This window comes from Salvia miltiorrhiza, chromosome 4, assembly GCF_028751815.1.
Source record: "Salvia miltiorrhiza cultivar Shanhuang (shh) chromosome 4, IMPLAD_Smil_shh, whole genome shotgun sequence".
Classification (NCBI taxonomy): Eukaryota; Viridiplantae; Streptophyta; class Magnoliopsida; order Lamiales; family Lamiaceae; genus Salvia; species Salvia miltiorrhiza.
The window spans coordinates 47552575-47566262 of NC_080390.1; the positions used below are offsets into that span (position 1 = coordinate 47552575).

Genomic DNA, 13688 nt, shown 5'->3' on the forward strand with positions numbered 1-13688 from the left:
AAAGAATATAGCATTCCTTGATTCTATCGTTGTCCCAACATGTATATCAGGTATCTCCGATCTGTGCACTATAAAACGATAGGCACTGCTATTAAGTGCATGACCAATGAAGATACAATCCACCGTTTTAGGTCCTATTGTAACTTGCTTTGGTAAAGGCACTTCTACCTTGGCTAAACACCCCCACACTTTGAGGTATTTATACGAAGGTTTCCTTCCTTTCCATAGCTCATAGGGAGTTACATCTTTCCCTTTGAGTGGAATCTTGTTCAAGATATAGTTGGCCGTTAAGACAGCTTCCCCCCACATGTTCTGGGGTAATCCTGAACTAATCAACAAGGCATTCATCATCTCTTTAAGAGTTCGATTCTTGCGTTCAGCAACGCCGTTAGATTGTGGTGAATAAGGAGCCGTCGTTTGATGGATTATACCACTTTCGTTGCATAATTCAGCAAACGGAGCTACATATTCTCCACCTCTATCACTTCGAACCATCTTAATTCGACATCCAAGTTGATTCTCGGCTTCATTTTTGAAGTTTCTAAAAGCTTCAATAGCCTCATCTTTACTTTTCAATAAGTAAAGGTAACAATACTTTGTGCAATCGTCTATAAAGGTGATAAAGTACTTCTTGCCACCTCTAGTTTGCACGAACTTTAAATCACAAACATCGGTGTGAATAAGTTCCAAAGGTTGAGTACTCCTTTTTACCGATTTAAACGGTAACTTAGCCATTTTGGCTTCAATACAAACTTCACATTTTTCTTGTGAGTTGTATTCATCAACTTTTAGTAAATTCATTTTTACTAATCTCTTTATAGCATTTAGATTAACATGTCCAAGTCTACAATGCCATAAATTTGAACACTCAATCAAGTAAGCAGAAGAGGTTGATGCATCTTTATTGATTTTAGCCTTGGCAGGCTTACAAGCTCTTACACCAAGTTTGAAAAGTCCTTCGGAGGCATAGCCTTTCCCTAGGAACTTTCCCCACTTGCGTATTACAACATAGTCAGATTTGAAAAACAATTCAAATTCCTTATTCGTAAGCCTAAAGCCCGAAATTAAATTCTTTCGGACAGTTGGAACGTGTAATACGTCTTTCAATGTGATCTCCACGCCCGACGTGAGTTGAAGAATCACATCTCCCATGCCAAGGACTTGGGATGTCCGCTCGCTAGCCTCCATTATCGTTTTGTTTTCCACTTCCTTGTAGTTGTGGAACAACTCACGATTTATGCATATATGGACGGTAGCGCCGGTATCCACGAACCAAGCGTTCGGGTTGTCCACATGATTCACCTCGGAGATCATGGCAGCAAAGTCATCGTGGTTCCAATCGTCGAAGTCCTTCTCGACGTTGTTCACGTTGCTCTTTGCCTTCTTCCGCTTTGGCTTGCGGCAATCTTTAGCCATGTGACCTGGTTTGTCACAGTTAAAACATACACCATCAAACTTTGATGGTTGACTACCGCCTTGTTTCCCTTTACCCTTATTATTAGGGTTAGGGCGACCACGTTTATTGAAGGGACCGCCTTTCTCGGTGAGATTGGCTTTTGCCTCCATCGGAGCTTTTCCCTTTTTATCACGACTTCTCACGTGATCCTCCATTTGAAGCTTGGATATTAATATCGGCACGGACATCTCCGAGCGCTCATGCTTCAAAAGGTTTTGAAATTTCCTCCAACTAGGAGGTAATTTCTCTATGATGATTGCAACGAGCAATGCATCCGCCAAGGGCATCCCTTCGGCTTGAACCTCATGTGAAAGATTTTGGAATTCTTCCACTTGGTCCATCAATGGCCGGGAGTCGACCATTTTGTATTCCAACCATTTGGCGACAATATACTTGGTAGTATTTGCCTTGTCCACTTGATATTTCAAATCAAGGGCCTCCCACAATTGTTTCGCGGTTTCATGAACCTTGAAAACACGGTAGAGCCGTTCGTCCAGAGACATGAGAACGGTGTTACGGCACAAGTAGTCGCCGCGGCACCAGTTCAAATATCCGGCACGAATTTCTTGGCTCGTCTCCCCTTCCCCTTCACTCGGGGTTGGAGGTTTATCCTCCATTAAAAATCCGGCAAACCCCACGGTTGTGAGGTAGAATAGCATCTTCTCTTGCCAATATTTGAAGTTCTTGCCTGAGAACGTTGATGGTTTCTCGGCAAGACCAATAGTTCTAGATGTTGTCGATGAAGCCCCCGTTGATGCAAACGAGGAAAATATTGACGACGTGGTTGAACCGATGGTTGCAGAGGTGGTGGAGCCATCCATATTGACGTCGTTGTGAGCCATTTCTCGAACGTGTATCAACGGCAGAGAAATAATCTTCTTGCGATTGTTATAACCGGGTACACGATCGAGATATTACAAAATAAATATTTTGAGAAATTACAACTCAAAATAATTGAAATATTACAAAGTAAATAATTTGAGAATTTACAACTCAAATAATTTGATACAACTGAAATACACTGTATAAATAAATTATACGTATAAACAAAGTCGAGTCGAGATGAATCTCTTCCCGCAAGAAGATTATCGCCCCGGTAGTGCTCTTCGGTTTGGCGTATCTTCCCCAAAGGTAAAACGACTACGTCTCGGCGGATGTAGCACCACAATCCGGCGAGCTCCGGCGAACTTAATAGGATCAAGAACTGAGCACAAGTGTTTGCAGAGAGTTGCAGAGAGAATGGCAGAATGCAGAAATTTGTTGGTGTTCTTCGTCTATTCTGCATGCTCTCCACAAGTCTATATATAGACATGTGGTAAGTATGAATTCAATACATTGAATTCCACTCCTACGGCTGGAAGGTTGAAGAGTTGGCCGGTGGGCGCAGAAGTCGTACTGGCGTGCTGAAGTTGCCATGCAGAAGTCGTAGCAGGCGTGCTGCTACTGCTTCTTCTGCTGCTGCTGTCAACTGTTGCTGCTGGGCTTGGGTTTGGAAAAACAGTTGGGCCAAGAATAATTAGTTGGGCCAAAACAAAACAAAAGTCCATTGGTCCAAAAAATTAAGGTTGGACCCCAAACACCACCCCAAAGCACCAATTGCCAAGTCCTTGGCCGCGGCCCGTACCCGACCCGACCCGACCCGACCCGCCCGTCCGGCGGCGGCGGCGGCGACGTCGTCGTCCGTCCGTCCGTCCGGACGATCGATCGATCGATCGTCGGCGGCGGCGCGCGTGTGTGTGTGCGCGCGAGGCTAGTACTTAGATCAAGCCCACTAGCAAGCCCACAAGTCAATTTATCAACTCCATGTGCTTTGCTATTCTTATACATGAAAAACATCTCTATGTTTTCCAATGTGGGATAACATAACAAATGTTATTTTTCCCTCTTCAACATCCAAACTTTGACATACAATATCTCACTCATCGGAAATCGGTTTTGAGACTTCAAGTATATCACGTTGATCTACTCAAGATGTAGATTAACATCCAATCATTATTTTAATTAAATAATAAATATTTAATTAAATAATATTTTCCAGATATGGCTTTAAAACCATATTTCCAAAACCATATTTCCAACACAACAAAACAAAAGGCATTGTTCAAATAACAAAAAACAAAATAATAAAAAATTAAAATTTAAAAATTATGTACCGTGGACTCGTTTTGTGTTTGAATGTGCAATCTCATGGGCTTCATGTTAAATGAAAATGTTAAATTAAAAAATGAAAAATGTTTTTTTTGAGACAAACTTATGCAAGTTTTTGGAGATAGTATATGAGTAAATGTTAAGGCTGGTCCTATAAAAATTACTAATAAATAAATAAGTAGTAGTATATGTTAAGGCAAATTTTCAAAACTAATATCCAAAAAGATACTTAACTCCTCCTTAGCAATTGGCGGGGCCTCATTTTCAATTTTCATTAGTTTGAGAACTAGACAAACCAACGTTGATTTTAAAAGCAAAAATTAATTCCATCCTTGTATAGTTTAGAGACTTACTTATCCCTATAATAACTCTTTAATTAATATAAGGATCAGAAAGAAAAATATAAAACAGAAATAAAGAAATAACTCTTTTTTTTTATAATGGTTTGTGTAACTTTATTTTTGTTTCACTCTATTCTTTCGAAAAAAATCACGTGGAATGCATTTTATTATCATAAACATTGACTTGAGGAATTAATCAATAGTAATTTTAATTTATTTTTTCAATTTTGTTTATTGTTAGTTTACTTTTATCGTCTGATTGGTCCACAGAAACAGTTATCAGCGCGGCCCACTTTCCGCAGCCTACGGCCCAAATGAGATTTGGTTTTACAATTACAGTTAGTTGGTTTGCATTAATTCCCTTTCCCGTATTTTCTTTGATTATGCTTCGTCTCTGAAAAAAAAAAACACAAATAAGAAAAATAGTCATGAGTTTTGTAGAGTGGTACAATCTTTCTCTCATTTGACTTTAACCGATTTGTTCTGATACCAATTCGCCAGGTAACTGCTGATTTCAACTTCATTTTATGGATTTAAATTTCTTGACTTCTGGAGTTATTTGGTCAATGCAGTAGTACTGAAAATCGATTTTGATTTTATAGGTCTGTTCTGATTCTAATTTGACTGCAGATATTGAAAATCATGTGAAGACTCCAATTTTCTTCCACCGGGGATATGTTTTTCTTGCTTGGGATTGCATATTATGTATTGCATTTCCTGAAATGAAATTATTTTCTTTTATTACGGGACAAAATTTTGACATTTTCTTTCAAATAAGGACTTTCAAAGATGATTTTGAAGTGGCCTTTCAGCTGCTTGATACCTTCGAGAATCTAATTTCGTTCTTGTTGCATTTATGTGTTATAGAAGTCATCCTTGGTCGAGTTCTTTATATTAGTGATTTTGATGCCAAATTGCTGATATAATGCCTGAAATGCTGCATTCACCAGAAACCACGAGTTTGTGTAACAACATTAAGGAGGCGTTTGCTTTTAATGATTGATAAGATACATGGAGTATTTTTATCCTCATTACTAAGATTTCTTTAATCCCACTATTTCAATGGGATATGAATCAAGCAAAACTAGCTCAAATGATAGACATTATGAGGGCCTTGTGGTATCCCAAAGTTCCACTCCGTTTGAGTAAACAATGGATTAGCTTATTTCATTTTTATCTATCCATGTTAATCCTCAAAATTAAACGCCCTAAGAGGATGTTTTGTATCACATTTTTTTTTTTTAATTTTTTTTTTTCCGAGTAGGATATCAGGAAATCACTAATTTAAAAGGTGCCAAGTTGGATAGAATATTCTAAGTAGACTCCAAGTGAAAATAACAGCTGTTTCGTTGCTTAATGGTTTAAGGTTTTATTCTAGTCAATGCTGCATTATGGGATGTAGTTTGTTGGTAATGTTGATGATAAGGCATTGTGTGTCATTTATCTTGTTTCAGGATTACAGCATGCCTGTGTAATCATATGGATGATGTATCTTGTATCTTAAGATTCAAGTTTTATACTTTCCTCATCTAGAAAAAAACTTATCTAAATTTTATTTACTGTGTAGAATTCTTTTATCCAGTGTAATGAAGAAGGATAAGAGGTCTTTTTTCTTTAAATGCTCTGCTTTCTGTATATGCCCTAGCCTCCAAACCCTGTATTTTACAAAAGGGAATTTGTCATTTAATTGCATTGGACTCTGAAGTTCTTTGTTTTGCCATAGTTTGTACTATTGGGACTTAGGTTACTTGATTTTCCATGGCATCTCATGTGGAATCTACGTTTGAAAATTAATCTTACTAGGCATAGGAGACCCTTGTGCTCTATATTAATATGTCTTAACCTGCATTGATAGAATCCTGAGGAACTGATTGTAAAGTCCTATCCATTTGCTATGTCGGCATACCTGACCTAGGCCTGGCAGTTTGCCGTGTTACTGCCTTTTTACATTTCAGTTAATTTAGTTTGAGAACCTTCAGATTCATATATCCAAAATCTCATGAGGAAATAGGCTGATGAGAACTGTCTTTTAACATTTGTATTTTAAGTTGAGAATGTGAGTGGATATAATTAAGCATATTGAATATAAATGAGAAATGCATCTGCTTTTTATTGGATCTTCTTTTCGGCCCCGGTTTGGTTTGTCTTTTCGTCATGTAATTGATGCATGCCTGCAACTGATCTGTTGACGTGTCAAATACAAAATGTGGAACAATCATTTCCAAGTGTCTAGTTTAATTCTCTGCTTCCTGAAGATGAGTCTTCATTGTTATTAGTCTGAGATTCCTGAAGATGAGTCTTCATTGTTATTGGTCTGAGATTTCTTCTAAAGAAAGGTGCTATATACTTCATTTTTTTATATTTTGTTACTAAAATTCTGTCTCATGAAGAGGTAAGGCAACATTTTCAGGAAAATATAGGAGAAAAAATCATTAATTTTTTTGTTTGACTAGTTTGCGTTGTTGGTATGATCTTACTTTATACATGGAGCCTCATTGTTTTATCTCACTAGTTAATAAATGTAAAAGCTTCTCTCTCTCTTGATTGCATTAGATAACTATAAAAGGATTTCTTTTTTACTTAGCAATAATAGACCTGAAGAACCAAGCTATGAATTTGAGGTAGTTGCTACTCCCATAACTCAGTTTTTTGAGTGGGTTATTCCATTGAAATGTTTGTTGAGATTGATTGAACTCTTGAAAAGCTGAAGTTGAATTCCATGTAAATTACTGCATAAACCTATTTGTTTGTTTCAACATGTGGTCATTCCAATGCCCTGAAGCATAAATGTATAAAAATGGAGATCTGAGAAGGTCATGATCATACATTTGATGTACATTATTGTTGCTTATTTTGATAAATATTTCTTATTATACCATACCCACATGTTTGTGCAATGCAACATAATGAAAATTACTCTTGGAAAAGAAGTTCACTAGTTGCAACTTGCAATTGTGTTGCTTTATAGAAACGGTGTTGCTATGAATATAGTATTCGGAGCATTGAGCGATAAGGTGCATTGTAGTTTGACATGGAGGGTATCCGTTGAATCATTGGATATTTTCCTTTTATTATGCTTGCTACCTGATGTTATTTAATCATTTGCAGATACTCTTATTTCACTTTTATCACTGACATACTGCACTCTATGATTGAGGGAAGCAACATAAGAGAATCTCAGATCCTTTGTAAGAAGTTGGTGTTGCTATTCTATCACATCCATTGTCATTTTTAATGGAATCAGAGAAATGATGAACGAACTTTTATGTCCATATTTTTGCAATGTTATGCCTACATTTCCCTTCTTAATTCATATATGCCTCCTTTCTTTGAGTCCCAACAGAAAGAGTGATTCTGATTGCAATCTGTTTAACCAGGTCCAGAGTTGGAAGCATTGATGAAACTCATTGCAGGTCGTTCAGGTTGAAGAGTTGGTTCAAGATAATTTATGGTCTAAGATTCTTTGTATCTAACAGCTCAAGATGTATCATACATTATAGTGCTGATTATTGTTTGTTAGTGCCAAAAACACACAATGACAATCCGATCCTTTTATAGCAAGAGTGGTTATTGTTTGTTTCTCGTTACAAATGTGTAGACATTGACTCCAAGTCTATCGCCATGAGGGGGGTTGTCTCTATGCACAATCTCAACATGAAAAAACTTGTTGGCCTTCTTGAAGAAGGCCGATTCCTTCTTCCACCTCTTCAAATGCGCCATCACGAACACCACTTGTTTCTGTGTCTCACCCAACAACAAAACCCTCAGTGTCTGCAGCAACGGCTCGTAGAGATGATCGTGATACACCAGGTCGGATCCCAACACCACATCAAAGTCCCCGCCAACGCCCTCCATCTGCTCCACGTCACCCCAGGACAGCGCCGCCACCTGTACCTGCCCGCCGCGGGCCGCCACCACCCCGGCATTGGCGTCCACGTTGAACTGCAGGTTCGGGAGCACGTGCGGGAGGTCGGTGACCGTGACGTTGGCTCCGAGCAATGCGGCTGCCGCGATCCCCACCAGTCCCGTGCCGGACCCCAGTTCCAGGACGCGGAGGCGGCGCTGCTCCGCGGTGCGCAGGCAGGAGAGGGTTTGGCGCTCGAGGAGGGCCACGAGGGCGGCGGCGGCGGGCCAGAGCTGAAAGGAGATGCCTTGGGAGGTGAGCTGGCGGATGACTATGCTTGAGTTTAACGACTGCAGGAGGTAGGTTTGCGGCGGCGGCTCTTGCTCTTGCTCTTGCTCACCATCATTTTCCTCTAACATTGCGAGATAGGGTTTGGGTTTGGGGAAGTCGGCCAAATTTATTACAGAGAGATAAGCATGGACTGCAACTTGCATTAATTTTATTATGAATATGATAATAAGTATAAGTAGATTTAGACATCGTTGATTATTGGGTGGCATGTAATTTAGTGCAAGTGGTGATCGGATATTCACGGGTTGACCCAGCATGGCCGCTTGAATCCCTTGTACATAGATTAATCACAAATTAATACGCTTCACTAACACTCACTAGTAATAACATATGTATGGACTAATTTACCTTTCATACTAACAAAACTAATTTCATATATACCAAATACATATAACCGATGCATTGTTTTCAACTAGCATATGCCCATTCATGCGATGCACGACAGACATCGAAATTAAATGATAAATATAAATAATAAATAAATAAATAAAATAATATAAAATATATTTTAAAAATAAATTATAAATTCACATCAATTACTCAATAAAATTCTGAATTTAAAAATACAAAATTTTCAATTTATACAAAGTGTAATGATATTATAGTTATTAAATAAATTTAAAAAGTATTCGATAATGAAAATTTGCATTATGCATATTATTATATAGTATTATTAATCTTAATAAATATTTTTCATATATAAACATAAATAAAAAGTTGTAAATTTTTAATGAGGAGATAGAAAATAAAATATTTTAAATTTTTCATAATTTATTCATTTTAAATTCATTTTTGATAATTTTTATACTATATTAAATTTAAGATACATATTGATTTTTTTTTTCATGAATCAAATTTGATGACGTTTAGAAAAATAATTAAATTATAAAAAAATAAAAAGAAAAAATAGTAAAAATTTTGGTGGAAGAAGAGAGAAAAAGTGAAGGAAAACATGGAGAAAAAAAATTCCTCTTTTTTATATTATATAGATGTTATGTTATAAATAGATTGGTTCATAGTCCATTCTTCCGATGGAAAGAATAATGAAGATAAACGACATTTGTTTAGTTTGAAGAAATATCAACAACTATGCCGATACTTACTTTATTGTTAACTAATGTGTAATCCGTCAAAATTCGAAGAGAAATTATTTTAAATTATATAATATTATTTTTTTATAAATAATTATTTATATATAAATTATTTTTAATTTTATTTAATTTGAGGTAATATAGTTGAAATTATATTAATCTGAACCATATTCCTAGGTGGAAGGTATCTGCAGGTGACAGGTGTGGGTGGTAGAGAGTACTCGTCATGGGTCACGGGTCGGGTGACGGATACGGCCTTCGCTCGTGGGTACGGCATGGATAGCCACTATCTGTGTCCGTTGTATCCAATTGTCATCCCTAATTATAACGCATTAGTATTTTTTAAGTTCATTTGACAACTTTTTGAATATATGTTTTACTAAGTCATGTTAGGGTGAATGAAAGTCCTCTTCAATATACTTTTTCATTTTAATTTGACATGTTACGTAGACCTATGTCATGTTAACACTTATTTTATTGAATAATACTCCCTCCGTCCCATGAATCTTGACAAGTTTGGTTTCGGCACGTGAATTAAGGAGTTGTATATTAGTATTTTAAATATGTAGTTAATAAAGTATAAAAGTGATAAAGTATGAATGATAAGGTAATAATTATTATTTTATTTGGAAATGTGTCAAGATTCGTGGGACGGTCCAAAATGGAAAATGTGTCAAAATTCATGGGACGGAGGGAGTATTCATCAATTATAAATATATTATTTGTGTTAATTTATATATTTTTTTATAAATTATAACATCAATTAATACCCGTCGAAATTCGACGGGTTACACACTAGTTATATTTTTAGCAGATGATAACTTAGAATTGCAGAAGCAAATAGGATGTATGAATGGCATCTATCATCTCTTTGATCGCCATCACATCCTCACCAGTGGCAGGCACACCCACAAACCCCTTCATCAGGATCAGGGTAAATCCTTTCTTGGAATTTACTACTCATCAAACTTTTACTGTTTTGCCTATTTTCTCTTTGATGCTTACTTTTTTTCTTTGTATTGATGTTGCAGACTACAATCCCCAAAGGGAGGCTAACGATGAGCACATGAGATCTCAAAATTTTACAGTATGGATTCTGAATTTTAAGTCTCTTATATTTTGCTGTATTGCATTCTGGGGCTGGGAAAAGTAGTATTTGGCTGAGTTTAACATCTGATGCTTTCGAGGATCTCTCTCCCACACAATCGGCAGCTCAATGATCTATCTTCTTCGTGTTTGATCTGGATATGCTCGTGTTTTTTAATTATATGATTCCGCTAAGTTTGTGCATAATATATTCAGTTTAGTTAATGTGGTGGAAATAGGAAATTTCAATGTGGAGATTTTGATATTTTGTGTAGGGTCTTGATTAAAAGGATTGAGGAACTGTTGTGGTTATTGACATAGCTAATGGGTTCATTTCTTTTTCGGTTGGTCAAACCGCGAGTCTGCAACTCCATTTTCTTTCACTCGTTTTTTACCTCGAAATCCTTGAATATTGTATTTTAATTTATTATAGTGGTTTCCAGTCACTCTCTTCAACTCTCCTCTTCTCAGATACCGCATGGCTGCACGCTTCGCCACCTCCGCTGCCAAGCGCTGCCTTCCGATGCTTCCTTCTCTCTATGGCCAACGTGTTCGATCTAGCAATTGCTTCTGGGGCCCCAGAATCGGAACCCTAATTCAACAGACCAGCAGGTTTTTTTTTTTTTTCTTCCTAATTTTGTAATTGATTTATTCTGACCTGTTTGTATGGTTTTAAAGATGAGTTATATAAATTGTTAATTTTTGTGTCAGAGAGTGGGAAAGTAGGAAGGTGGGTCCGACGAGAATCTACGGTGCTGCGCCTACTTGGAAAAAGCTTGTGCCGCTAGGTATTTATTTTCAATAATTAATAAACTTATTTCTTTATGTAGTTGGATTTGGTATATGTACGTAACTGAAATGTATACATATGATGTTTAATTCCATTTTTGTTAATTGGGTAGGTAATGAGGCAATTGTTCCCTGCATATCCGAGACAAACATATGTCTTCCAATGGACTCTCGGATCACTTGTTTCCCAACTCTAAGCCTGTGCCTTACATTTATATCCTCCACGCTGATGAACATGAATATATGTATTTTAGTGCACATTCAGTTGAAGAGGATGGGACCATCTCTTCCTCACCAAAATATTACGTTTATCCTCCATCTCCTTTGAAGGAAACTTGTTACTTCACTGCCGTAAGTTGTAATGGTCTATTACATTTTGAAAATCTGCAGCATGATGATTTTCTTTGGAACCCAACAACCAATGAGTTTAAGGCCCTCCCTGACTCCTCCTTTGATCACCAACACCCTCATGGTGTTGTTGTTACCAATATTAAGCTTGGTTGTGTAATGTGGTCTGACAATAGATGTGCAGATAATTTCAAAATGCTGCAACTTGTTTTGGCTAATACGGCAGATGGTGAAGATGAGAGTAGCATTGATCTGAGTTACCACATTCACTTGTATTCACTCAAAACTAATTCCTGGAAGAAAATACCATGCTCGGAGTTTTTTTATCTTCAGGGACCTGGTATTACCATTAATGAGGTTTATTATGTTCCAGGATATTTAATCGAAAATGAAGAGATTGGAGTTCTCCTTTCATTTGACTTCTCTACTGAAACTCTTTCTAGTATACCTGGGCCACCTATCCAAAATGGGTGGAGTTGTGTGATTTTTTTAGAGTATAAAGGCTTTTTTGGTTATGTTCCATGCTGGAAGGATGAAAATGAGATACCGGTGAGATTTGAACTTTGGGTTATGAAGAATGGATCGTGGACAATGGAATCTGTTTTCCATACATGTGGTGTTTCAAGGCCGTTATGGTTTTCGAGAAATGGTGAGCTATTGTATTTTTCAAGCTTGAATGAGGAAGTACTCGTGTTTGATCGTGTCACTGGAAAGTTGAATCATCCCGGTATCAATTTTGGTTGGCCTGGAACATGGCTAACTCCATTTGTTGAGAACTTTGTTCAACTGAATGGAATTTCACATGCTGAGGTAAATTCTCGATATTATGATTGTTGCCAACTGATTATAAATTCCTTATGCTTATACTAGAAATTGCCATAGTTTAGTCATGAGTTGATTTTTATTTTAGACTATGGATGAGTATCTGTGTTTATATGATATTATTGAAGTTGATGAAGTAAATGTCAATAAACAGGCTGAGGATTTGGAGAAAGAAGAAGGAGGAGAAGAAGAATACATAATTGAAGCACCTGAGGGACCATTGATGCAAGCGTAGTTTGATAATTCTAGCTTGTTATCTTCCCTATTTATTAGATATATATTAGCGTATTTTGAGATATAATTAGGTTGTTAGCTTGGTATCTTCCCTATTTCTAGCGAAGTTGCATACTGCACTATGAAACTACTACTCACTGATCTGAAATTCTGGTTTTGTGGTTTACTGTCATGTTATGTGATCATCTCTTCAGTCTATCTTGGGAAATTGCTTCATTGTAATAACCCTTCAAGATAAATTTATTGTTCCTTCTCTCGCTAAAAGATTTGATTTTGGGAATTGGGCTTGCTTTGTTTTTCATTTTGATGAATTAAGATTTGAGGAGGTCAATTGACGCAAGGAAGAAGTTATCATTTAGTTGCTGCAGTAATAGATTCTTCTGCTGCTTGTAATAGATTCTTTTTTCAAGAATTTCCGTAGTTTGAAGTTTTAAGGATTAGGACATATAGATGGGAAGAAGAAGAGTAGTAGAAGATATTTAGATTGGTGGTGGGGTTGGAAGAAATGCAAAACTACTACTAATAGATAGATTAGTAGGCTTCAATACCAATAAATTCAGGACTCGAGTGAGGAATTTCTATTGACCTCTCTTCTTATTCTTCTTTATTAATATTAAATAATTTAATTAATTTTACAATATATATTAAAGTATTTTATAGTTTACTAAAGTTTTATTTAAGAAAAATTGAAAGTTTCCAAATATTTTTTCCCCCATAGTATTTAATATATGAAAATGATAGATTAAAGCCATATACCATTTTTATAAAATAAGAAAATTATTGTTATGAAAATTATTATATATTTTTAACTAAATACGTACATATGAAAATGCCTAAATAAATTCCAAAAAAATCAAGTTTTATTTATTTATTTCCGACAAAAAAAGTTTGCTATTTGTTGCGATTTTGCTATTCAATTTATTTTACTCAAAATGAATTTATATTTTTTTATTTAAACTATGAAAATCATTTTTATATTTCTATTTTTATATAAAATTGATACCAACTCTATTATCATATTTATAAATATAAAAAAATTAGTTTTAACTGAATATATTTGAGCTATTATTCAAAAATAAAAAAATAAAGAAAAATTCACAATATTAAAAATTGATATTATGAAAAAGTAAAAAAAAATCACAAAATAGATTTATCCAAAAAAAATGATAAGAGATGAG

At 36.0% G+C, this 13688-nt stretch overlaps 2 protein-coding genes across 6 annotated transcripts; one reads left to right on the forward strand and one right to left on the reverse strand.

Annotated features, from left to right (window-relative positions):
- Positions 1 to 7478: 7478 nt before the first annotated feature.
- On the reverse strand, positions 7479 to 8383 carry LOC131023886 (uncharacterized). Its single transcript, XM_057953521.1, has one exon. The coding sequence runs from the start codon at positions 8347 to 8349 to the stop codon at positions 7513 to 7515; it is 837 nt and encodes a 278-aa protein (XP_057809504.1). The 5' UTR covers positions 8350 to 8383; the 3' UTR covers positions 7479 to 7512.
- A 1606-nt stretch (positions 8384 to 9989) lies between these two features.
- Positions 9990 to 12774, forward strand: LOC131023887 (uncharacterized). 5 transcript variants are annotated; one of them, XM_057953522.1, is made up of 6 exons: positions 9990 to 10165; positions 10263 to 10318; positions 10789 to 10929; positions 11029 to 11105; positions 11220 to 12264; positions 12431 to 12774. In XM_057953522.1, the coding sequence occupies exons 5-6, from the start codon at positions 11260 to 11262 to the stop codon at positions 12509 to 12511; spliced, it is 1086 nt and encodes a 361-aa protein (XP_057809505.1). In that variant the 5' UTR covers positions 9990 to 10165; positions 10263 to 10318; positions 10789 to 10929; positions 11029 to 11105; positions 11220 to 11259; the 3' UTR covers positions 12512 to 12774. The 5 variants fall into 5 exon arrangements, with proteins under 5 accessions (XP_057809505.1, XP_057809509.1, XP_057809508.1 ...); XM_057953526.1 differs by having other exon boundaries at positions 10007 to 10165; positions 11828 to 12264; XM_057953525.1 differs by having other exon boundaries at positions 10008 to 10165; positions 10263 to 10929; positions 11828 to 12264.
- Positions 12775 to 13688: the final 914 nt, after the last annotated feature.